Consider the following 27934-nt stretch of genomic DNA (forward strand, 5'->3'; position numbering starts at 1 on the left):
ACGCGTCATATGACACACATAAACCTAGGTTTGTCGACGAACCTCCTTTGTGAATTCGGGCCATAGGGTTAGTGTAGGGGTTGTAATTGGGTTCTAAGATAGGTTTAGGGTTAGGGATAGTATTAGGGTCAGAGTTGGGTTTAGTATTTGGTCCAGGACATTAGTTAAGACAATGTTTAGTGCAGGAAATGTGCCAAACATCCTGGTTTTCAGGGCATTGTTTCATGAAACCATGTTTGGATGTCGGTGAACTTGTACTTATGACGATTTTGTGATACACTGCCCAACTGTCCGTGTACCGAATAGACCTACCTGATACCAGGAGTGAGCCCTCTTTGCTGGGTCCAGGAGAATGACGATCAGTTTAGCCTTAGGGAGCAGGGCTTTGACCCTCTTAGGAGCCTGAGCACTGTCAAAGTAGTTGGCACTCTTCTCAAAGATATGGACGTTGCTTTGGTTCTTGTTGGACGGAAAGAAGTCAAGATACCTGAAAGAGGACGAGAGAAGGTTCTTTTGTAATTAGGACACTGCTTCCTAAAAATTTGTTATCAATAACATGTGAGAATACATACAGTATCCAACAAGAGTTAGTACACCTCTAACAAATTTGAATATTTTAATATAACCATTTTTTTTCTCAGAGTTGTACTAAAAATTTGAGCCTTAAAGCAATGATAAATTTGACATTTTTTAAACGTTAATAGGTATCACATATTTCTTCCATGAAATCAGTGTAGTTCACAAAGGAGTTTATAATATTTAACTCTTTTATAAAGGGTGTACTCATTTTTGTTCGATACTGTATTTAATATCAGCAACTTAATCACTATTTTGATTGGATGTGAGAAATTCATTACAGAACTCAGGCAATGGTTTTCGATTGCAAGATATATGGAACAGGTCACCAGATTGTTTTTCACAAAATTTGTCTTTATTGTAATTGAATAGGGTGGTGCTGGTATAAGCAGGCAGCTGTCTACACATACTACATGGTGGCACTCTATCATGCTTGTTAATAGATCCTGGCAAGGAGCACAACCTGGCAAAAGACTGCATTGGACACTCAAGTATGCTCCTTTATGCATAGAATATGGTTACATTTTAGTATAATATACATAATTTTCATAGATCTCAACCCGTGATAAAGTATATCTTGCACCATTGACAGCTATTTTAAGTAAAGGTCGAGTCTAGAGAAACAGGTTTGTAAAATTTTGAAACGATACCCTGAATAACATGAAATAAATGATTTTTCACTTTGAAAAATTGGCTACTCTATGGTTTCCTTTGCAAACTACTCTTCATCTGGTTTTACAACAGATTTCATAAATTTAAATTCTTCTTCATGAAACAGAAATTTTTCGTAAAAATCCAGGGTTTGTATTAATTCTGAGAATTATGTAAGTTGTATAACTCCAGATAATAACATTTAATCTGAAACGATTGACTGATTCTCAAAAGAGCGAGTATGCAAACATACCAATCTAATCCATTGTAGTAGTTATCTCCATTAAAGAATTGCACCTCTTCGAAGGTCTTCTCGCTTGGACGGTTGCTGACTATTCCTTTATGCATCTGCAGGAAAGTGTAGAGAGCAGTAGTACCTAGACACAAACACAGACAAAATAAATAAAATGTGATCAATTCTCTCTTTTGGATGATTTGCTAACAAAGGATATTCTTTTCCACTCTGGAGGTTTCTAACTTCAATAGCAGGAAATGGTATGGCATAGCCGGTAACCAGACATTACAGGGGGGTGGAGGGGGGGGGGGGGGGGAGGGGGTTGTTATACCATGGATCTTGCATAAATGATATGGTTTATACGATGTGTCCTAAATCACAACAGGTGTTTTGTAAGCTAGACAGACGGTCGCTGTTTGAGAGGAAGTCTATGCTTAATTACGCTTTAGCTTTACATTCTCTTTCTATTTCTGTGAGACAGTGGATCAAGGTTGTTTTACTTGTCTGTCTGGAGGCAGAAGAACCTAAATTCTGTGTAAAATGATAAGATTTGTGCATTTCTGGCTCAAAAATGACTTCCTACTTGTTAGGGATGTATGACACTTGCTCCTGTGACACTATGTGTAGCTCCCTGGTAATTTTTTACACTTATGTGACTAACCCAGTTCCGATTCCTAACTTGGCCCCAGCACTATAACTATCCCTTAACCTAACCCTAAACCTAACCTAAACCCCAGTTGCTACCCTAATCCTTTACTTATAATGAAAGAAGCCTGGAGCAATTTTCGCCAAAACTTGTATTTTACTGATAAAAAATTGTTTCAAAAAAAGAAAAAACACGGATCAATGCCTCTTACAGTTCCTACATACAGGAAGAAATATTTTGATGGATCATTGGTTGAATATGCATGATTTCATCATGACTGCTGTGTTTGATAAACCAATGAACATTCCCAAATTGCCAACGTGAGATGTTTGTAGGATACTTTACAGGACAGAATGGGCATTTTGCCATTAAAAATGGCACACACAAAATGCTTTTTGTTGTTGTGGAAAATCGTATTTTATTAAAGAAAATCATACTGTTGTATTTACTTCTAAAAATTGTACTAAATACGATTCAATCCTACTGGTTGGCAGCTCTGCAGAGCACCCTTTGCTACCCATCACTGCATGGATGCATCCTTAACAGTGTTCAGAGCCATCTCCCCCACATGTTTTAATAGCTAGTATGGCTTCAGGGAGCTCGGTAATTGCTTAATACCTTTAAGCATGCTATTTATTACTTTCACAACAGAAATCTTTACACATATCGTAATGTGTTAGCGTGGCCATCAGTGAAAAGTTTATAGACATATCTCAAGAAGTTTTGGCCATCCAGGAGAGATGAATTTGACCTCACTAAATTATTCAACAACCCATGTTCTTTAACACTGCACAGAGCCTTTCATATACAACATAATTCATCTTCATGGTTGCAGAGGGGAAATTATTATTATTTTAAGCCCACTGCACTTCCTAGGTACAATTTCCATGGTATGAAGTAACTAGGCATTTGTATACATGTTAAATGTATAGTATGTACAGCAGAGAGGTGAACTAGTATGCTTGCAGAACACACAAAGGGGCATACAGCTTTAAATCTGTTCTTAATTGTCTTGGGGGAATTTACAGCATGTTCTAAATGTCAAAACAATAAATTCACAAGCCAATACATTGAATTACCAATAGGGACCTCCCACAATGCACATACGGGTACACTATTAAAGTTTCAATACATTACAACATGTAGGGAGCGGCTCAAATATTGTAATAAAGGACTTATTATTTTTGAAGCTCAAATAAAATGTAGATGTTTTAACATTTACTATTCTAAATACAATCTATACCTAAAGATATGTTTGACAATATCAAACTGTTGATGTTTTGCAGTCACTATGATTTCTCATTGAATAACATTAATCCCATCAGCCTACATGTAAACATTTTTTGGTCAATTCAACATAAAATATTCTTTTTAGTGAATGACATGGCTATCATGTATAGAAAAGAGATTTGGCACTTTAATTTCACAAATATGTCAATGAAATCTTGCATTACACATGTATTACAAAAGCATTTCTGTAAACACCATTCTTCAAACCCTTGGAAGTTGGTTGAAAATTTTATTTTCTGCCTTTAAATCAGAGTTCTCACCTGTTCATGGAAAAATGTGTGGGACTTCATGCTCAAACTCTAAAATCATTGCAAATATTCATGACTATGCATCAGAGAGAAGTGCTGATGTTATGCACTTCACTATGTGTGGAATATCGTTGAATATCGGCCTAGGGCAAGTTATCCAATTAACTCCCCTGTCCCTCAATCCTGCTACAACTATAAATGGGGCTGTCCTCATCAGCTCTAGATTGCCAAATAGCCCGCTATTTCTGATTTGGGAAATAAGCCCAAAGATACAAATCACGTTTTCATCAGCTCAAAACTTGAAACTCGAGCTCAAGATATTTTGCTCAGCGTTCGCGCATAGTGAGAGTCTTCGGGCTGGTGAAGACGCACCGGACAAATAGCGGGATATCTTGGGATGATTATCTCGACCAAATATCCGGTTAATTGCAACTTCGGGCTGATGAAGACGCAAATTAACTAGATAATTTGGGATCAGGATAGTTTAAATAGCGGGATATTTGGCATAACTTGAGCTGATGAAAACAGGCCTAATGAGACTTCATGCTAAAAGTATCTTGCTACCCGATACGTCCATGATAACCCAAACCCAAACCTCAAACGCCCATTTTCTCAGTGATAGGATAGCCAAATATTAGTCCGTCCCTTGAAATGTGACTGACCTAGATTCAACTTCAGGAGCTGTCAATGGCTGGTGAGTTCATACTGGGGGGTTAAGAATGTTTTAATCTTGATTTTTGAGATGTTGATTCAGCAAGTTTGGCAATTTGGCACAAGTACAAACTTTACATGTGATATGATTAATACAATATATGGACACACTAAATGCCCCACATATTGTGCTCTTTTTAAATGACTGAAAAAAAAATTTGTTCATGAGAATACACCCTGATTTCCAATACTGAAGACGATTTGTTTCATTGAAAAAGGCAATCATCATTTTTTCCTACCTTTCTAGAGCTAAGTTGTTCAATATGCTCCACTTGTTTCTGTTTTTTGTTGTTGTAATTTCTTTACTTTTTATGTGACTTCAATGTGAACGCACCATATAGCTGATAGCATCGTCTTGTGGGCAGCAGTGTGCACATGCCCAAAGGGTAGATGAATGGTGCTAGTATGTCATTAAGATCTGGCGTGCCATGAAACCTTATCGTGCAACTCGATGAAACGGAAATGGCCCAGACAAACCTACATGTTCACAAACATCTTTCTCAAAAAATTTTGCTACTCCTTCAGACATCTAGTATGGCATCAAAAATGTTGTGCTATTTCCTTTCTATTTTCTAATTGAATACAAATGGAAGATGTGGGATCTACTCTCTCACAAATATAAGATTCTTTAGTGGGTACAAGGAGACTCAAGTACACAGAGTAACAGATACATGAAGACCAGAGAATTTGTTTAAAGATCACTAAATATGAGAGGGTAAATGTAGTATATCACAAGGATTATGCCTATGGATAGATTCGTTGAACATCTCTTATTATAGATGTCTGTAAACTTCTTCCTTACACTTTGGCACTGCTGTCCATTGTGCTCAAGATTCAGGTCATTACCAAGAAATGTAAGCTATCCTACTTTACAGAAGGATTTTGTCAAGCATTAATGTGAAAACAGAGACAAGCAGGAAAAAAGTTTGGATAATAGATGTATGCTGAACAATTCCATCAGGATGGTTTAAATAATATAGAAGTGAGTTCTACGACACATCAGGTTCGTTGTCCAAGTCCCGGGCCCTGTTTCATAAAACTTATTATCAATAACAGCTGCTCCAGATCTATGGCAATTCTGCTTACAGCCAATCAAATGCAAGGATTTCAGTAGCTTATAACAACTATTGTAAGTTGGTATTGATAACATGTTTTTATGAAACAGGGCCCAGATACCTTCCTCAGATGTGTACTGGCAGACTGAAGCTAGCTGCCCATTTCCCGTTTGCTAAAGGATGCCATTTTGGTAATCGCCGTGTCATAGATGTCCTTTGGCGATCAGAAAACCAGCAGCTAGCTTTAGTCTGCCAGTATATGTCTGAGAGAGGTGTCTAGACTTAGACCGAAACTGCCATACTGAAACTGCCATGCAGGTAATCAAATTTGGATGGGTCATGGAAATCATTTAAAAACAATGAAAGTATGTTGAGCATTGACTCAGGAATCACCTATCCAAGTTTTACGATGTAAGAAGAGCTCAGACTTTGACAAACAGTCTGTGTATTATATACAAGAAAAATATGAATTTATGCAATGTGATCTTTCTCTTTTTGTCAGATTAGGCTTTGTCAGAAGCTTACCTGTTTTTTGTGGACCAAGGATGAGAGAGTTGGGTAGTCTGGTACAGTCTTTGTCCTCAGCCCATACCTCCATCAGTCTATGATCTTCACAAGGATTCTGAGTATATGAAGGTACAGATACAAGATTGTAATACGTCAAGGATGTGACAACTGAATAACATGTCAAGAACAAGAGAAATAAATTTTGTACAACAAAACACGTTTGTGTGCATTTGATGATCGCGAATTTGCAAGTCTGAACCATGTACAAAATTGCCATGTCCAAAAGTTATTGAATGACAAATAACACAACACTGCATTTTTGCAATTCATGAAAGGTTCCTTGCTGTGAAAATGGCGGGTAGCTACAATTCATGTTGTGAATATTTATGGCTTTATATATTCTATTACAATCCATGTACAGTACATGTACAATGAAATGGATGAAGATAATGGATTAATATCTGACAACAATGAACTATGGAAGTCGGGTCCAGTTGCTGTTTTCTGTGACCTCTAAAATGAGCTTTTCTAATATTATGATTCACTACCAGGTAGGAAAGACATTTAAGAGAAAATTTAACTTTCACTTTGTTGGATAATCTCCAGATTTTCCAATGGCAAATTTCTCTAGATTATGAAAAGAAAAAGGAAGAAAGATAGATGACAAACTCTTTCATGTTTGAACCGAGCAACTGTAATACAAAAATTAAAATGACCTTTCAAGTCTTTCTCTCCAAATTTTCTCGTTTTATTTCATTATTTTAGAGAAAATCAAAATGATTGATTCCAGCCAGATTTCTGGCAAACTGACTTTTTCTGAGCAAAAAAACATCTGGCCAAAGATAAGTAGTCACAAACTAATAAACCTGTTCATCATCCATTTTTTTTGCAATGATTCCCAATACTTTGACAGACTTGCTACATCTGATTACTACTTACGCCCCAGAGAGGTTGCTTTTCCTGCGGATACAGCTCAAAGTATTTCTTGGCAGTGGGGACTGGAGGAAGTGTCTGCAGTTTCAGGTTGGTGTAGGTGTTAACGAACTGAAAAGCGTGTTTGAACGTGTAGGTAGCCAGTCGGTCGCTGCCATAGTTGGACATGTGAGTCATGAATATGTTCACCTGGGAAACGGAACAAGATAAAAAAAAAAACGTTAGTGTTAGGGTTAAGGTGAACAAACTAAAACGTATGTTTGAACTTTGGACGTGAACATAGCCAGTCGGTCGCTGCCATAGTTGGACATGTGAGTCATGAAGATGTTCACCAAGGAAACGGAACAAGATGAAAATGTTAGTGTTTGTGTGGACGAACTGAAACAAATGTTTGAACGTGTAGGTTGTCAGTCGGTCACTGCCGTAGTTGTGAGTTGTGAGTCATGAAGACATTCACCTGGGGAACGGAACATGACAGTGCGGCAACAGAACAAGACAAGGAAGTCACACTGACAGGAAAGTCAGGTTTCATGCACTCCATAGGGGGGACGGGCGGAGAGGGGGGGGGGGGGAATTGTAGGAAGAGGTGAAGGGGAATATATTCAAGAGAGGGAGAACACCACATAACATTCTCCATCTTTCCATGTTGTCTCCTAATGACCCATCAAATGAAGTTAGGGCAAGAGTATATACAGACATACCGTCATTTATCAGACTGTGACATTCTAAGCTTCTGATTTGTCGAACCTGCAAGCATAAAGCTGACCATTGACCACTGTGGTGTAAATTACAAGTAAAAAATTAAAACCATGAACTGGAAAAACTTTGCATGATATCAAAATTGCGAATTTGATGCAATGACTCCTAGACTATTGCCAAATTAATTTGATAACTTCTTATCCACATCTTTGATACATTCCTAAATCTTATATAATATAGCTATGAGATGTTTCCATTGTTATATTGATTTGTATTTTCATGTTTATATTATAATGAAAGTATCTGATTACGTTGGAAATCAGACAATATCAGCCTTTTGGTGCATTTCATGTTTTATTTTTATAAACCAATTCAATCAATCAATCAAAGACCACAAAAGGTTCTTCAATTGTGACACATCTACAAACATTCTTGCATTTCATCCTCGCTGACCTCGCATGTCATAAATCATTCAACAGAACAAATACAGCTATAATTAAAAATGACTGCAAGAGTACTGTAAACTAATCAACGAAAGATCAGATTGTATTTGCAAATCATCAAACATCAGCTTGTATTACAGGATCAAAGGATTTCTGGTTCACGTTTATCAGCTTAGAATATCATCACAATCTGACAGGGGAAAAAGTACTTAGTAGTTACATCTTTATCCATTAATCATGGCAGGAAATTAATACAGAGATTATCACACTCAGGCTCAACAGTGTGTAGGCCGACAGCCTCTGCAGTAGGCCGCCATCCTTGTCAAGCTTCGCTTATGATTGCGGTCTCCTGCACTTTATCAACAGAATAGTTCAGATAATACTTTAAATTTATAATAATATGTTATGGAAATATTAAGTTTCGTTATTATATGTACATATATTATGTAAAAACATTTTGACATGAAGAAATTATTGTTTGTATATGTTGTATTATACCTTACATTTATATATTCTTTGTTATTCAGTTATATTATATTTGGAAAAATGCAGAAATTAAATCAAATCAACAACAAAAAGTAGTAGGCAATACAGAATAGTGGAAACAGGGCTGCTTAGCCAGCTCATACGCTTCAATATCAAATATCTGTTCAAAGTCAGAAGAGAGTTAACGCTGTATTAAGGTATATGAGTTAATGTCCTTCTGGCTCCAAACGGACGATATTATAGGCTTCTGGAAAACAAAGAATTAAAGCAGATTGGGAATAGAGATCCCAGGAAAAACATTCAACAGTCCTCCCTAAGTATGAATATAATCCTTTATGACTTTAATATTATTATAAAATAATGGGGAATATGATTGACGATGAATTCATAGAATTTAATGGACTGGCTTTGTGGTAAAACAAATAACTATCACTTGTAGGCATTCTTTACCTGAACCAATACTAAACTAACACAAAAATACATTATTACATATAGCCTATAGATAAATCAAAGACATTTAAGTTTAATAGTGGATGACATGAACTTTCATACACGTGTATTATAGATATTAAAGTACGAACTACATTGCTCTCTCCATCTCTCCCCCTCCCCTCTATATCAATTAAATGTTAGTTTGGGAATTCAATGACATACATATTTGTGTGATTTCTTGGCTAAATATCAGTGCAAAAATTGGACAATATAAATGCAAATACTCTGCCTCTAATGAAAACAACCTTAAATTATGCAAAGGCTTCATTGAGTGAATGAAAAACATCTCGATCAATACAGAAATTTCATCAGTACGATCTCAGTCTCAGTCCCATGTATGTATTTTCCTGTCTGGTTTTGATAGACATCTCAAAGGAAAGTCTGAGAGTAATCTGATAGAATACTCACCCTCCAATTTCCCTCTCAATCGACTTTCTCGAGGTTGATGTCCTAATCGAGCTCCCCTAATCTTGCCATCAGGCATATCAAGTAGGGTGAATGATTCCCATCACTTTGCCCCCTCTCCCCCAGCCCCTAGCCCCCTTCCTCTTACAACACCATAGAGAAATTGATGATTACTACACAACCCGATTACGGTAAGTACAAGGTAAAATGTTTATGAGATGTTATTAAACGTATTGACCAGTAAAGAGCCTACTTATACAAATGATTGTTTACTGTCAAATAGTACATTGTAAGACCAAATTGGAAATGTAATATTTAAAACAAGTTTGGAGGTCGTCATCTGGTTCAACTTCACAATGGTATAAACTGCCAACAACAGATTTCTTACCAACAATAATACTCCTACCACATACATGTACCAGTATGCACATGTACACATGCACTCTAATGGAAACTTGTTTAACTTTTAGGCCCATTGTATGAATAATACTGAAAAATAAAAACAATGAAACTTACTGCTATGAGTGTCTCTATACAACAACAGGAACCAATTACCCTTAACATTGTTTTTATTAAGTTTATGCTAAAGTACATTGTACAGATTCACTTGTTTTGTAGTTAAACTAGGACTTTCAATTCCCCTTTAACTTAGACAGACATTACTTTGACTCATAGTTGCCCTTGGTCTTGTCATTCAAACCCTGTTAAAGCTCTCTTTCTAACACAAAAAGCACATGAAAAAAAATTATACACATGTACATGTACGCACAGTGTCAATACTTTAAAAACTAAATAAATATTAAAACAAAAAGACAATGAAACAGTGAATATTGCCAAGTTCTCCTGCATTTTAAATGAATAAACAATGGCATAATCAGTGGTAATATTCCATTTTAAATGCATTAGATTTGTCTTCAAACAGAGACTCTCTACTTACTGTAGCTTTCGGGCTGTTGCTCAGATGATACAGGACTATGTTTGATCTAGTGAAACATATTTTGTTGTTCCACGGGCTGACACTCACAGGGGCCGACCACTCTTCTCGGCCTCCAAAAATAATTGTCATGACCCTCAAAACTTTAGAATGTTACATGGACATTCAGGTTTGTATTTCAATATCCCCCCCCCCCTCCTCTCCTTTTAAAGTTTTTACTATAACAGTTGGTGTGAAACCACGGTTATTTGTCTGTGTTAATACTTGCTACATGTACATGTATGTGTACACCAAGCCTTATATTATTTAGAAAGCAATCTTGACCATGAACCAAGAATACTTGGATCAACAGTTGCTCTGGTTTTGTAGACTAACGTGTTTAGCGGTGACAGAGTAGCGTATCAATGGCTCTTACGAGCTCTAGATTAAATTACAATCAACTCAGATACAATATGCTGGCTGGGAAAGGAAATTTGATGGGGGAGAGGGGGAGAGGGGGGAGAGAGGGGAGAGGGGAGAGGGGAGGGGGAGAGGGGGAGGGGGAGAGGGGGAGAGGAGGAGGAGAGGGGGAGGGGGAGAGGGGGAGGTGGAGAGGAGGAGGGGGAGAGGGGAGGGGGGAGAGGGGGAGGGGGTTCTCTAAAAAAATTACCATATCATGACAGCTACTAGTCTCTCTGTAATATTGAAGTATATTTTCACTGTAACACACATTAAAAATTCACTGGAGTACACCTACATAACTCTATTGTAATACATTTGAAGATCTCTACCTACATTTACATTAAGCACTATGATAACATTGCTATTTTTACTGGATACTTCTACAAATCTATGACAGCCATTTTTAAGGCAAAGAATGTTGTACTCATAGCAGTGTAAGTGTAAATGCAGGTATTGTTTAGAAATTTGTAAGGTCTGTGCTTACAAGTTCACCGCAATGTCAAGCTATGTCTTGTGCAGATATAATGATTATGAAACATGCTGAAGGGAAATGAATCCTGTCCCCATATATCCTTTCACATTATCCCAATAACAAGATTGTTATCATTATACAGCTCTCTCAATCAATGCTTGTCTTCTAAGGTTTATTATTCCGCTATCTCTATCCCCAAACAGGATGGATGATAACGATGTTGTGTCTCTCTTTCTCTTTCAAGATTGGTAGGCTCAAAAACATTGGATGAGCGGGACTTGACAAGTAAGATCCTGGCCCTGTTTCATAAAACTTGTTATCAATAACAAATGCTTCATATCTATGATATATTCACTCCCAAGCCAATCAAATGTCACAATTTCAGTAGCTTATAACAGTTATTGTAGCTTATAACAGTTATTGTAGCTTGTTATTGATGATCAAGTTTCATGAAACCGTGCCCTGGATTACATCTAGGTACTTGCCTTCATGAATTACTTATCTGGGGAACATTGGTTTACTGGGGCTTTTAATTGATGCAAAACAGAAAACGTGATGTGATGTTTTTCTAAAATATTTCTAATGAAAGCATACATAATTTGTTCATAGAAAGTCATAAATTTCACAACGTCCAGTGCATGGGTGCTCACCATAGAGTTGATTTGAGGTAGTCCCACCATAACAGTTTTAGGAAAGTAGTAAGTCTATGTCAAAATGTATGCAAGAGATCCATTATCACTGTGCCATCCCCCCCCCCCCCCTCCCCACCACCCACCTGAAAAGACATGGGATCCTTCATTTCAAAGTAACTATGATGAGAAAACATATTTGAAGACACAGCAGGACGGTATCTTCAAACAATGCAGTAATTTCTTTTCAGAGTTGACCTTAGTCCTATCAATGACAGGTCAAGTTTTGCATTGAGTGTCAAATAATTAAGATCATGTACACTATCAAACTTCAGTATAATATGGGGCTGGATCCTCTGGGGAAGGAGGTGGGACAGAGGAGGAGAAGGGGGAGATGGGGGAGAAGGGAGAGAAAGGGGAGAGGGGGAGAAGGGGGAGAGGGAGTAGGTGTAGGCCAACTTCGTCTACGGATATCCGACTGCTTCATACATGCAGTTGACCAACAAAAAAGTTGTGGTTTACTCTGTACCTTTCTATAAAATTCAGCCTCACTTTCATAGAAAATGAAGTCCTCCCTAAATTGTTAAAGGTTGTTCATTAACATCTGTACTTCATTCAACATTTATCTCCCTCATTACCTTGCTGCCCATGACACTTTGTATCATGCCAATAAATATCCCAAATTATATACCTCACTTTAGAAATCTAGCTATGTGATTGGTCAAAATTGGAGTCGTGATTTTAGCCATGCCCGCCTACCAGTCAATAATCTTTTGAAAAGTGCCCTCTTACCCGCCGACCGGTCAATTGTCTTTTAAAAAATGCCCTCATGCTGCGATCCTTATTGGTTTACATGTTAAAATTGCAGGCACCATAAAGTGCTTTTTGTCTGCGACTCCCAAATGATTGAAACTTTCAGTCATTTTTCCAGCAAAGATTAACAGACAGTGTCTCAGATTTTCTGTGATGTTCTAGCCAATCTTTACTCAAGAACAGGATAAGGTAAAAATTCTTGGTAGATTTTTGTGTCCATTCGGTATGTGAAAGACATATCGATTGCTTTAATATTCGAGGTCTGGCTCTCAAAGCAGTCGATATGTCTATACTATGCACTACTTACAGGGTTGCTGACCAGCGTTGCAAAGAGCTCCCCACCCTGGATGGTGCCATCCAAAGCTGGCTTGCCTCCATTGTATTCACTGAAGAAGTTCGTCTTGGTGAAGAGTGTGCACGTCTGTCTTGGCAACACCTGATATTAAACACAAAGAAGGAAGTATTTGGAAGGAGTTTCTATGTAAGGGAAACCTCAAGCAGGCTTGTAAGTTGTATGCCTTAAAGTAACAGTCTCAAAGTGTATTGGTAAAATCAAATAGAAATAAGATGAAAGTTACGCATGATAGATTGAAGCAATTGCACAGAAGTCTCTATGTTAGGGAAACCTCATGCAGGCTTAACATTTGTACATCTTCAAAAACCGTTTCCTAAATTTACAAAACATTTTGGGAAAGGGTCCTAGATTTGAGATTTGTCCACTTTTGACAGCTTGTCAATGATTATATCCATGAACATTGCATGGATTTCCCTTTACACAAAATTCTTGTGGTAAAAAGAACGAACAAACACAAAATAAAAGTGATCTTCATCAATTTCTATGCATTTCCTGCTTTTTCCTTTTTCAGCCATTGTCGATCCACTGCAGGATGAAGGCATTTATAGCATGATGTCTCTAAATGTCTCTGTTAAGTGCTTGTTGGTACCAATTAACCAATTTACAAATTTATATGTATTTAAAAAAAAAATGATTTAGAGAGAAAAAAAAGTAGCATTCATGTAGCTATGAATTCAGTGTTCCTCCTGAGTGCTTTCCATATTGTGGAAGTAGCTGCAAGGTTGCACAAACTGTCTTTATCTGGTATAGAACCAGGGTCTTTGGGTGAGTACGCCAACTGCCTTAACCACTAGACCATGGAGACAGGTTGAGTGTTATACAGGTGTTATACAATGACTGAAAGACGTCCATTGCTTTGCTTTTGTGGTGATAAGGGAGTATTGAACAAGAAAAATGAATTAAAAGATTATGGCTACCGTATTTGCCGGCGTAAAGGCTGCAGTATTTTTGGAAGAGAAAATATCAAAAAGTAGGGGTGCGGCCTTTGTGGAGAAAGAGTAAAAAAAAAAAAAGGGTTACAAGTCAAAAACACGAATTTGTACATATGGGACAACAATGAAAGGTGATGGACATTTCTAGAATAACTGTCTAGAATAACACATGTCTTACCGACAATTATGTGTTATATTTTTTAAATAGCCGAGCGGTCTAAGGTGGTGGTTTCGGGTCCCAATCTACATTTGTACGCAAGATGTTAAAATCGGGAGTGCAGCCTATGCGGCGCTGCGGCTTTATCGCCAGCAAATATGGGTATACATCACTATGGCTAAATTTCCCTATAGGGTGATTTAGCTACCTGTTCCATACCAGGCAATAAAACTGAAAAAAAAATATGGCTATACATCACTCTGGGTAAATTTCCGTAATGGGTAATATTGTTTCCTGACCAGTGCCTCAAATAATTCCATAAAAAGCCTTTGTATTGTGTTCAACGAGTACTATCATGCTATAGAACCGAATTGTGACGTAGTAGGTCAATGGACATACTGGCCAAGTTGTCAAGGTTGCTGGTTCCAAACAATTTTGTGCTAAACAATGGTGTGGTGATCACACCAGCCCTAACCACTGAATTTTCCCTGCTTCAGCCCGTTGCTTGAATGATTTCACAGAGAACCTCATGTACGCAGGCTCTGTTGTTTAGAACCAGTAACCTCGACGATGAGCGAATAAATAACGTAAGCACTTTGGTACATTACAATGTCTTCTCATAAAGCATACTATCAACCAAAAGAGATTAAAGATTTAGAGATCTTTTGCTTGGCTTAGTCCTTGATTTTTTCTTTGTAGTTTCATAATGAGCTTACCATGATGTCTTTGTAGATGAAACCTCTTCTTCGGTGAGCTGGTCGGAGGTGAGGGTACTCTTCGGTACTGGTGGCGTCGATGCCCCAAATCTCCTTCCATAGAGAGTAGAGGTCCTCATGGACTGGGTACACACCGGAATGATGGGGGGCAACCGAGTACCCCTTCATGATTGGGATGTTATTGTCCTGAGATCAAAAGACAGAGGGAGAGAGAGAAAAGGGGGAGGGAGGAGAAAGAGAGAGAGAGAGAGAGGGGGAGGGAGGAGAAAGAGAGAAAGAGAGAGAGAGATACAGAGAGAAATGTCAGCACAGTTTTATGATAAAAACTAAAAATAACTGCTTTTTTGTATTACCGGTATACTTTTTTAATTTGAATAATTGATGAAAGTGTTTACATCAGAGTACTATCAACTCTTTCCTTGTGCAGGGCTTGTAATGTCTGTCTTGTGTGTGCACGTAAAATGTTATTTTATCCTGGGCCCCCGCATCACAAAGCTTAGCAATTGATTGTACGATTGATTTTCAAGATGGACTCTGCATAGTAATTAATGCTATCAAAGTCACATGGAATTCTATGCCAAAAACAGTACCATAACTTTGACATTTGGCAAAGAAAACTGACAGGTGCGAACACAATGAATACAGACGGTTTACACCTATGAACATTTTACATTATTTATTTTCTACTGTTATGTATATGTGCTTTTGTGCTGTGACATTTTATAATAATAATAATAATAACATTTAATTTTTACATAGCACTTAATACAAATGTCTCTAAAGTGCTTTACAAATATACTATTACCCCGGTCATTGGATTCAGTGCTTGCCCACACACAATGTGAGCACAATCTCCACTCCCTGGGGAGCATGGTAGGGTCAATGTTCTTAGTAATAAATGGTCTCAGCATTAATGGCCCACAGCCATGGACATCTAGGAAGCAAAATCACATGGCACTTTATCGGCGCTCCTACATTTGCTCCTGCGACAATTGTTCAAGGTTTTATATCATCAAAGATACAGGGTTAGTGCTAGGGTTGCAACTTGATTTATAAAGCTAGGTATAGGTATAGGGTTAGGGTTAGGGATAACCTGTGGTCCAAGGTTGATGTCGTGTAGGAGTTTGGTTGGCGTAGGACTAGGATATCTACCGCAGAGCATTTGCTGCCAGCGTTTAAGTCCTACAACCGCTCATCGGCTTCAAGAGAGAAGACTTAATCTCTTTACACCAGCCTTTACTTGCATGGCAATGGAGATTAGTTGTAGAGATAAGTGGCAGGATGTTTGATCCATGTGTGATTACAACTGGTAATGAGTCTAGACACAAGATTACTCATTCACCTACCACAGGTGTCCAGAATCATACAGGTATTTGTATTCGTTGTTAGGGTACGAACAAAATGGAGAACTAAAAAGAAAGTATGGGAGCTCTTATTTGGCTTGCTGTTGTACTTGTAGTAGAGATTTTTCATAGTGATTTTTTAAACTTTTCATTGTTTTGTTTGTTTAATGGGGCTCCCTCTCTCAGGGTTTCCTGAGTTCATCACAAACTAGCTCGGACGGGCGCAAATTAGCCCGCTAATTCCCAAATAGCGGGATATTTTGGGAAACAAGACCTATATTTCTTGGAATGTTTTCTCAGCCAAATATCCCACTAATTGCAACTGCCGGCTAATGAAGACGCAAATTAGCTGGCTAATTTCCGATCGGGCTAGTTTAAATAGCAGGTTATTTGGCAAACTCGAGCTGATAAAGAAAGGCCTTCTCAGACCTACATTTTTTACACACGCACATGTATTGTATTGTAAATATTACCCTATAAGCCTGATAAGGGCATGAATTTACTTAGTCCCACTTAGTATTTCCTGAGTATGTTTAGATAAACCTGGAAAGTAAAGGAAGCTACCGGTAAAAAAGGATATCCACCAGCTGTAAATATGGTGCGTGGTAACTCCTTACCACAAAAAGGAAGTCTAGATTTAAATGACACAACAAACTGAGCTCTCATTGTTGTAACATCCATGTTGTATATATGCTATCTCTTGTCTCAGATATATTTCGGAATGTGATACTCTAAATTAGTCTAAGAAAGATGAATTGGCAATAACATATTAAAAGTACACCAGGAAATTAGTAATGTCATGTTTGTCAACATGATCCACGTGCCAGGGTTTCCTTAATCTCCTACAGCAGGGGCTCCCAAACTTTTTGTTTGACAGTCCAGATGTGATTTCTATGCAAGTTTTAAAAATGGGATGCCATTTGCCTGAAAATTCTTACGGTCATTGTATACTTCAAATTAAGTAGAACAATGTACAATTGATTGCTGGGAAGCTGGGCACGACTCAAACATTACTCAATTTTGTTTCAGACTCAGACAATTTACTCCTCAATTTTATAGTTTTACAGTTTGTATCTGAATATAAATTAACAATTGCCTCTGAAAACTGTATGTAGGCCTTAACGTGTACAGCTATGTACAATGTATACAATTGAAGGAAGTTTCTTTGATAACTATAATTCAGCCCATATGCATTCCACATGTCACTTCAAATACAGTCAGTATTGATTTTGTTCTCTCTTCCAAGTTCAGGTCAATGTCTCATTACAGTTGTAATATGGTACAGATCAATGGACTTGTATGAAGTTCAATGCCAGACTAGCTCAAATCATCCATTGTGTTTTGCATACGATCCACAGTTTACTATAGTGAAAATTCTAGATTCAAAATTACACAAATAGGTGGTAGTACTGCTAAATCAAGGGTCATCTTTTTGTATAAATGCTTTAATATTTCCTTTTATTTCTTTTTTGTTTGTATGGTATTGGCTTTCTGTCCATTCTTGTATTTTGTAATGAACTTGCAAAATGGAAACAGCTCATGTTATCATCTATTGTGTTTTGCATATGATCCACAGTTTACTATAGGGAAAATTCTAGATTAAAAATTACACAAATAGGTGGTAGTACTGCTAAATCAAGGGTCATCTGTTTGTATTTCTTAAATGCTTTAATATTTCCTTTCATTTCTTATATGTTTGTATGGTATTGGCTTTCTGTCCATTCTTGTATTTTGTAATGAACTTGCAAAATGGAAACAGCTCATGTGTTATAATTTGTAATGTAAACAAGTGCTGTATTCTTCAAACTAATGAAAGTACAATAGACAATAATGAGAATGCTACAATACATGATGATTACATGTACCTGACAAACTTATCATTTGGTCTAATGACTATTTAGGCTAATATTCATTTGGTCTAATTTCCATATGGTCTAATCTGCAATTACATGTAGTCCACTACCCAGTTGATATATTCTTGATTTAGTCTAATATAATAACAGTTAGTCTAATTCCCATAAATTGATATGCTTGGGTGGTTTATTGCCCTTTGGTCTACAACAATGCCTATTTTGTCATTTTTAAAATTTTTGCATGTTCTTTCTTATGTAAATGTACACAATTCTTTGTCATGATGTAATGTGCTCCCTCAAATTTTTGAAGCACCTTGAGCATTTAATTAAGATGGATAATGGCACTATATAAATCTCATGTATTATCATATGTACAGTCTACAAAATGGGCATTAAACAAACTGGTTGTTGACCAAACTGCAATAAACCACCCAAGCATATCAATTTATCCAGCAGTTTTACAAATGTACCTGACCAGGTACCTCGATCCTTGCTTATATGGCTGTTTCGCATGTCTTTCCTTAATCTCATTCATTCCCATTCAATATAACGTAATCCCCATACACTTTTCAGTCTTCTCCATGCATCTCAGGGGGAAACTGCAAGTCACCCATTTCAAAATTCCAGCTGTCAACAAATTTGGACAAAATCCTACTTTGACAGCATAGCACTGAAAGGGTTGGATTTGTTCCACATTGATAATGATTGCAGTATACATCTACCGTAGTCATGGCTGATACACGAACATGCAGCGCCTACATGTACTAGATTTTTTTTTTTAAATTAAAAAAAAGATGCTAAAAGTGATTTGAAAGCATGGTAGCACCTTGATACATGTATGCATACAAGCTGTGGGTTAAAGAAAGAAGGTACTGTATACTGTCAGGTTTTTGTATTGTTGTTATGTACACGTGTGTCCTACGATTTGGCTTTGTGTTCAGTGATATATTTCATGAGATTATTTTATACATGCAGCAAAAAGAATATATGACAGCTGTAAGCAATTTAGCTCTGGTAAGCTCTATAAGAGCTCTGGTAACACACAATAACACAATTATAATACTAAAACTCTCCCGTGAACAGAAATTAAAACTGTATTATATATTCCATACAATAATATTTTCTAATGTACTGTACATGTACATGTAGATATCTAATAAACTACAATATAAAATATCAACGATCAAGCTTAACTTACACTAGATTATAATCTGTCCCATTCTCTTTATATACATTGTATTGTACATCCGGCCTGCTGCCACTAACATTTTCACCCACAGTCACCAGCACTACAATAGGAAGTGGTGTAAGATTTCAGTACCTCTCATGGATCGGTTTCAAAGATTTATCGCAGAACATTGTGGAATTAAAAGAGAGAATACTTCCGTTCTGCAAGGCACCAAGAGGTGGCAGAGTATTATTTTCTGTCTCAAAGTCTTAAATCTTGTTTGTAATCGTATCATGTTGTAGACTGCCAATGTGTTGAAGGCAGCCAGCATATTTTAGAAAAACAGCAGCTACATGTACATGTATGTATGGGGAGGAACATGTACATGTTGGCCTACATGAATTTTTTCAGTTTTCTTTTTCCCAACGATAAATCAAGATTAATAAACGTTAATTCCACAAACAGAATTGACAAAAGACTTAACTCAGTTTCGTTGATGATCAGCCATGCATGAAGTCTTTTGTCTTCTGTGATTGTTGGTAGGGCAGGCAGCCAGTGGAACAGATAAGTTTAATAAAATTAAACAGAACCTTTGATATTCCTGGCTCTTTTTTCCTGATTGAGGTGCCAAAAGGGCAGAAAATGAACATTCTAAAAACATGATATTCTCTTTGAAATTCAGATACTGTTTGCCAAATGACTTTTTGGTACCCTTTCTTCAAATTATTTTTAATCACTCATCAGTCATGCTTCATATATGCATCTGAGTTGCATCAAATGAAAGAGGAGAATCTAAGCTTTACATAACTTTACAAATGTGTGTCATTTATAAATTATAATTGTGATTTTTAAAAGTTATGATAAAACATCAAATATTCTTGGTTTAGTTTTTTTTCTGGGACACACTGAATAGCTGTAGAACATCATGTCATGTTTATATTTATGTTATATTAACATTGTCATTGTACATTGATAACTTTTGTTTCAATGGTGGTGAATAAATAAATTCTCAATTCAATGGGTTACTAAAAAAGGAAAACCTTCCCTACATTTTAAATGCAGCACCATCAACAGGCATGCCTGTGGAGGGCTATTGTTATCAATATTTTCTTCACTTTATAGGGAAACAGCACAGCCTCAAATTTTAACTGACAGGAATTCAAAATCAAAACTGACAGGTACAAAAATATTCATTGTGTAGTTTGTGGATTTTACATAAATGTGGATTTCAGTGAAAAAATACACGGGGGCTCAGGGTGAATTTGCCCCCGAAATGCCCAAAAGAGCCCCCGAAAATCAGAAAGGAGCCCCCAAAAATCAGAAAGGAGCCCCCAAATATCAGAAAGGAGCCCCCGTAAATTTGCAAAGAGTTCAATGCAAAACAAATTTTAGAGTGTTATTTTTATGCAGGCAAGCTTGAAAAGTAGCCCCCGAAAAATAAATACTGGTGGATTTGACATCAATTGTATTTGAAATCACTGCGTGTCTACAGAAAATGTAAATAACAATTGTGCAGAAGGGTACATACATGTACAGTACATTACTGTATATAAGTAAATGCTAATATTGTCCAAATTGCTTTATTCTCACTCAAAACATGTTAAATATTTGCTATTCTATCTACAGTTGTAACAATAAAGAAAACAATGGTTTTTCATTGCAATGGGAGATTTCTAAATTGTTTTTGGATTTTACAAACACCAGATTGTCATATATAATATTCTCATATAAAAATTAAAGATGAAGTTGAGTTCTGGTCATGCGATTGCATTGTGAAAGAAACGGTGTGGAACCGACCAAAAAAGGTTGATCATCTAGCATATAAGAATTTGTGGGTATTGCAAGGTTCTTGAATCATCAAAATGATAGAAATTTGGCCAAGTCTTGGTAAAGTTACAAACACTTGCACAGAAAGATGTATATGGGACTACACGAACACGTGGCATAAAAAGGTGCCCCCCCCCCCCCGATTTTTACGATGTTACATGCATATTTAGAATATGAAGGCATTTGAAGAGCCATGCTTTTCAGGGAACATGTCTTAACTGATGTTCTTCCATACTTGCATAATAAGAATGAGTAATGCTCACAAATTATTTTTCACCTCTTCCCAGAACTCAACCTTCTCTTTAAAGGATTTGCAAAGCTAAAATAATTTTGCAAGAGGTACCGGTAGCATGAATGTGAAAAAAGAGATTCTGGATTTATATGTTTCATAGTACATCTATGACATATGTATGCAGTATGCTAAAAGATATTTCATATTTATTACATTACAACACTTCATCATATTACCGTGTATGTGTTTTAAAAATAGTTCCATATTCAATGCAACTGGTAAGAGTCATTTTTGAATAACTCATCACAGACTGACAAGTGGATAATTGAGGCCCCTTCTCTCTCTCTCTCTCTCTCTCTCCTCCTCTACCCCCGTCTTTCTCTCTCTCTCTCTCTCTCTCTCTCTCTCTCCCTCCCTTCCTCCCCTCCCCTCCCCTCCCCTCCCCTCCCCTCCCCTCCCCTCCCCTCCCCTCCCCTCCCCTCCCCCTCTCCCTCTCCCCTCTCCCCTCTCTCTCTCTCCCCCTCTCTCTCTCTCTCTCTCTCTCTCTCTCTCTCTCTTCTCTATCTCCCAAGTTTTTTTTAAGTATGAAGCTAACCATCGATCTTGCAGCAAGCTTGGGAACAGGCCGGACGACGATGACATCCAGGGAGAAAAACTGATGGAATGAATATTAGGATATTCGTGATAAACCATTCAGGCCTCAGGGGAAACTAAATCGTTCCTGCCTGCCTCTTGCCAGTATGCATAATAACTCAATAATACACCGCATTCGCAAGCAAAAAGATTTATATTGAATCTACTTTCCCTACTACTGGGAAATGACGACTGTGTGCGCCGAGGGTATGGATGTGGGGGTATGGTGTCTTTCGATATATAATAGCAAAGGAGAAATGAGTCATAAATTACGGTCTGGATTCTGACTTTGATGATAGGAAATGAATAATGCCTTTTATCTTGTCTTAGTCAGACCGTTAACCACAGACAGGTCCCTAGTACAGATCAAATTTTTGAGCACGGGGGATAACTTGGAACATTCACCACATGTAAACAATTTCGTAGAAGCATTAAAGGTACATGTACATGTATTAATGTCACAAAACTTCTTTCACTGTTTCTGAATTTCATGTACAGTATGAAGGGGCATAAACGTTATTTAACCTGAAGTTTTAGATCATAAAACTATACTTTTTCTAAAGTACATGTAAATGAAATGAAAATGTCACTTCTTCGAATAAAGCGCAAAAATTAATGTAAAAAGGTGTTGAAATGTACTTCGGTCTTAAAGCCCCACTGCACTACTTATAGCTACTTGCGCCCTCTATAAAGCAAACAATGTCTAATTGGCGTCTGTTGGTCCCCATGATCCCCTTTTTCTTATGTTAATTGAGAGCTGATTTAATGAGATAACTACCTGTCAGTGACCTTGCAGGGAGGTCTAATCCCCCTTGCCAAATTAGTACAGACGAGCTTTAAGATCACCCAAAGAAGTCAAAGTTACATCAAATAGTGTCACATTGTAAACTTAACCAAAAAAAAAGAGTTTTGACAACTTACCACAGCAAACTGCTTGTTGAGCAACATGAGTTCCTTCAGCTTGGCTTTGGTCTTGAGTAGGTGAGGCTGCATGTGATCCCACATGTGAGGGAACCACCAGAAGTGCTTAGCCTCCTGCAGGAGCTTGCGGTCTCCTGCATTCTCCTCCTCATCTCCATGCTGGAAGAACTTGCCAGAGTATCCCAAGTTGAAGCGGAAACCTTTGACAAGTTCCTGGATTTCTCCTTGAACCTTGATCATGTTCTGTTTGGATTCAACAGCATGCAGAGAAAATGAAACGAGATGAAACATAACTGTGGTAAAAATTCTGTAGGCCCTAATACTACTAGATTCATAGATGATGAGTTCAATATCTACAATGTAAGGGCTTAAAACTGACAGGGATCCAGTGAAAATTTGCCAAAATTGTCAACACATGACCTGACATTTCAAGGACTTTTACTAATTTTTATTTAATTATTTACCCTTTCCATTTTTATATTTTGCTTTGTATAAAACAAATTTATTTATAGTCCCAATTTATACATATATTTATTTGAGTTTAATTTCAAAGTTTTCACTTTAAAGTTGTCACTTTCATTACTATGGACAAATGTATTTCTTTTAGGTTTTGTTTTATTATTTTGTTCATAGCAGGGCTCCCTTGTGAAACAGGCTCTCTTATCTTTTTCTTAAAAATGCAGGGTAGTCCCTTTCAGACACACAGAAAGGGACTACCTTCATTTTTTGGGGGGAGACATAATAAACAAATTTGAAGCAATAAAAAATAAATACTGTTTCAATACATGAAGAACACAAAATTACAATTAAGACCCCCCTGTCAAAAAGTAAGTGTGGGGCCTATAATTAAACACTCAACAAAACAAATGATAAAATTGGCTTATTCTGACTAATGATTGTTTACTCATTGAAACTACAAGTAACCACTGTAAGCCAGTAAAGCTACATCAAACCCACTACATTCACAGGCTACTTAAACAAGTTTTGTCCAAGGAATGGAGGCTTTCTACACATGCAGGGTATTTAACTTGATGACAACCTGCCCTGCAAAAAATATTGTTTTAAGTCAGTCAAAGACCCTGTAAACTGGTCAGGTTCCAAACACGGACATTTACAAACAAGGACAATTTGACAGTAATGATTAAAGGCCTTCACATGCCTTGTATATATTACTCATACACAGCAGGGAAACAAATCACATTTTGGAAACACTGACGTTGTACTGTATACCCTTGCCAACTTTATTTGATCATTATGCCCCCCCCCCCTCACTCCTTCAGCCCTTTTCACAAAGCGTTTTTTTTTCTTCTTTTTTTTTCTTCTTCTTCTAGTTTTCTTGTTATAAATAATTGCCTTCTCTTTCTTCATATATATATATATATATATATATATATATGCCAGTTTTTTTTTAATTCTTTCCCCTTTTCGCTACGATGCTCAATCAGTGTTGACTGAAAAGTGAAAACTAGGTCTTACAACTGACTGAAGCCCAGGATGCATGATGCAAATTCTCATTTCCTCACCCCAATATCCTGCACAATACAGTCTTCGTTCCGCTTTCTCCCACCCCACAAGAACTATCTCATTTCATAAACTCGGCGCTGACAATGCTAAAGATGTTAATGGCTTGGGAAAATACTTGTTCTCACCGATATGACACTCTCTATTCTTCCAGTAGAAAAAATGAAAATACCTGCATTGTTTTGCATTGTTTTGCAACTTATTTTTCATAACAATGCATGATTTCCTACATGTATATATTTCAATGATCCTCTATTCCATTTGTCCTTTGTTCTCTTTTTTTCCATTCCAATTCTATTGATGATTAAACCTTGATCACCATTCTGCATAAGCCTAAATGTGTTCCTACAAACCCTCTTCCGAATCTTGAGATGCAACTTTTTTTTTTGGAATGATGAATAAACACAAATTTTGATTCTCTTTTTAATGATTTGCCTGTTTATACATTACATGTAGGACGTCATGCAAGATAGACATATGTCACTCGTCATTAAAAAAGAGACTTTGTGTTAATAGGATCAAGTGTCATAAGCTACTTTTCAGCTCTTTATACTTTCCCCATTCTTATGTCCCTCTAAAAGTATTTTACCCAGAGATAAATTTTGATCTTCTTTTTAATTTGCCCGATTATAGGACATCATATGTACACGTCATTAAAAAATGGGAGCCTCTTGATAATCGGATCAAGCGTTGTAAGCAACTTTTCTCGCTCTTAATCTTGTGTCCCTCTGAAAGTATTTTACACCTGACAAAAATTGTGATCCTCTTTTTAATGATTTGCCCGATTATAGGACGTCATACAAGATACATGTACACGTCATTAAAAAAAAGAGCCTCTTGTTAATAGGATCAAGCGCTGTATTAAAGCCCATCTTTTAACCCCCGCCTGAACCCCCCCCCCCCCCCCCCACTGCTCTTCTAGACCTTCATGCTACAAGTTGTCTTCCTCCGAGATCCTACAGGAGAGATAATTTCATCTGTCCCCTTCCCTTCCTTTCCTCTGTCTCGCACAATAGGAAGATTTCCTTTCACTACGTCTAATCCTCTTTTCACTCACCACCCATGATTCACATCACCTTCCTTATCCGTCAGATTTGACATTGCTAACTTTTGGCAAGTGTACAAGTGATTTCGAGATGACTACTGAGTCAAATAGGTGTAAAATGGATTATATTCAGTGAAAGTACTAGTAAATGGAGATTATAGCCAAGTTTTCAGACTGAATGTGAATGCACCAGAATAGCAAATAGGGTATAAGCTTGAACAACATTGCAGTCGGCTAATCAGTTTTTATTTTAAAAAGGGTTTGAAGGAATCAATGCATATATTTGTGATATGTCCCAGATTTGCATTTTTTGTATTGGAATATCTTGAATATGTCCAAGAAGTAAGTCTTAGTGTCATATTGATAATATTACTAATACTACTACTACTACTAATAATATTAATTATAATGAATTAATGATAATAATAATGATAATAACAATAATAATAACTGTTTCTTATAAAGAACTTTACCAGTTACAACGCACCTGACCAAAGCTCTTACAGTATCATTACCCCACCAGATGAAAGTGTAGCATCAACTCTCTCTTCCCTGACTTATTGAGAATTACAAAACCATTTCTTACCTCAATATCTGAAGCCTTGAGCCGTATGCCAATCTTCCCAACAAAGATATCATCAATGTCGATGAGAACGTATCGATCCAGATCAGTTTGAAGTTTCCCAGCAGTCAAGTGTGCTATACTGTCCAACACGAGTACCATGTGCAAGAAATGATTTGAAGAGTACCCAAAGAATATCCTCTTGATACCGTCCATCCATCCTCTGTCATACACCACACAGATCTTACTGTTCAGTTTGGCTTTCTCATCAGGGTGGGTTACTACTTGGAGTGGTACTGCTAAGTTTGCTTCCATGACAGGAACGTAGGTAGAATGATTTGTCCTGAAGGTGGTCCAACGATCCCCAGGCAGGTTACCAAAGAATCTTACGTTGGATCTTGTTATCCGAGGAACACTGCTGCTTTGGTTGACGATGGGGTCTTTTAACCTTGCATGCTGATCGATATACAATGGAAAGTTTCTGATTTGGTTGAAATCACTTGTTACCTCTGGTTGTGTAAATATAATAATGCCAACATTGAATGCTCTGCAGTACTCTTGGAGAACCTTTGTTTTGACACTGCTCAGATGCCCGTAGGATCTCAGGCTCTCAAAAATAATAACACTGAACAAGCCCTTGTCATCATCCCGGGTTAACGATGGCCATACACTATCATGCACCAGGGCAACTTTCACATTGAAACGGTGCGATTGCAAAATATTGAGCAGGTTTCGTCCAGAGTCTGACATCTCTAAGAAAACCAGCACCAATCCTTCTGTATCCTTGATATGTCTTTCAGCCATTTGGTAAACTGGTTCTCCTTTCAAAAGGCGCTGGTGTAACTTAGTTCCTTCCTCCTCAAACTCTGGAGGACTGTCCATCGGTGAGCCACCATGTGCTTCATCAGCTAAACCAACGCCCCTTACTTTGGGTGACTTTGTCCTTGATATGGAATGGTCAGAGAAGCCTTTGGACTGGACATCCGGTAGATGGGTCTGAGGCCGTACCTGGATGATTTGCATGGTAAGCATCCACAGAGAGGTCAAACTGACCACGACGATGACCATGAAGCAACGGCGCGCCCGCCCTGGGATGAAACAGCGGCGCGTTGCCAACTTGACACTGCTACAGATCATGGCTGCCGTACTTGCTCAATTACTTCTGCTAAAAAGTAAACTGCCCTTTCTAAGAGCAGTTGTTGGTCATCATAAGAGATTGATGCTGTGGCCAAGACTAAAATAACTCCATTGTACCTGGTAGTCAGCTAACACAATTTGAAGGGTTATGTACATGTAAAACCCTAACCATCAAAAGTATTAACATCTATCATGTCAACAAACTACAGCTTACAATACTCCATGTGTTGCATTCATTTTCATCTCACTAGTACTCTTGCAATCTTAAAGGTCTCCATACTCATCAGATATCCATGTTCTTCTGCTCAGCTCACATGTTTTTCAATCAAAACACTTCTTCAAGAGTCCAGATTATGACCTAAAATAAATAATGAAAAAAGAAATCGAGAAGAAGTAAAGGATTTAGAAGTCATTGCAAATTTGCTGTATTGAGATTATAAAAGTGTACTAGAGGTACTTAAAAGAAACAGCGAAACCAACAGTAGAGTAGTGATACAATTCTCTTCTTCTGCGCATCATCATCAGCAAAAACTCTTACTCTTTGGAGAGTTTTGACTAAGGAACTTTCACTCACACAAAGAAATATTATTTTAAAAGTCTGTAATTTTGCTGGATTAAAAAAATTGAAGAAAAGGTTTCATGATTCATACCAAACTTACATGTAGAAGAACATGAAAACTGATAGCCACTAACTAAGCCACAAAGTAATTTTAATTAGGATTTAGATCATTATTTTATGGATTGTCTAAATGTGAACAAAAAAATTGTTGTATGTACTGTACCTATTCTTACCTTGTTTCTAAATTACTATGAACAAACAGAGTGAATTGCAAAACAATTTTCCAATATTATCTTAAGTCCAAAAT

At 37.3% G+C, this 27934-nt stretch overlaps 1 protein-coding gene across 1 annotated transcript in view; it reads right to left on the minus strand.

The window, feature by feature from the left end:
• LOC580650 (bifunctional heparan sulfate N-deacetylase/N-sulfotransferase 1) overlaps window positions 1-27373 on the minus strand; it is a 33345-nt gene extending 5972 nt beyond the window's left edge. Inside the window, exons 1-8 of the mRNA XM_030979895.1 lie at window positions 25956-27373; window positions 22804-23046; window positions 14827-15012; window positions 12974-13102; window positions 6859-7041; window positions 5938-6034; window positions 1481-1604; window positions 313-487 (exon numbers count right to left, since the gene is read on the minus strand). Coding sequence (XP_030835755.1) covers window positions 313-487; window positions 1481-1604; window positions 5938-6034; window positions 6859-7041; window positions 12974-13102; window positions 14827-15012; window positions 22804-23046; window positions 25956-27068 — 2250 coding nt within the window. The 5' untranslated portion in view covers window positions 27069-27373. The remainder of the gene's footprint in view (window positions 1-312; window positions 488-1480; window positions 1605-5937; window positions 6035-6858; window positions 7042-12973; window positions 13103-14826; window positions 15013-22803; window positions 23047-25955) is intronic.
• Between the last annotated feature and the right edge of the window lie 561 nt (window positions 27374-27934).

Source organism: Strongylocentrotus purpuratus, unplaced genomic scaffold, assembly GCF_000002235.5.
Source record: "Strongylocentrotus purpuratus isolate Spur 01 unplaced genomic scaffold, Spur_5.0 spur5_scaffold_10, whole genome shotgun sequence".
Classification (NCBI taxonomy): Eukaryota; Metazoa; Echinodermata; class Echinoidea; order Camarodonta; family Strongylocentrotidae; genus Strongylocentrotus; species Strongylocentrotus purpuratus.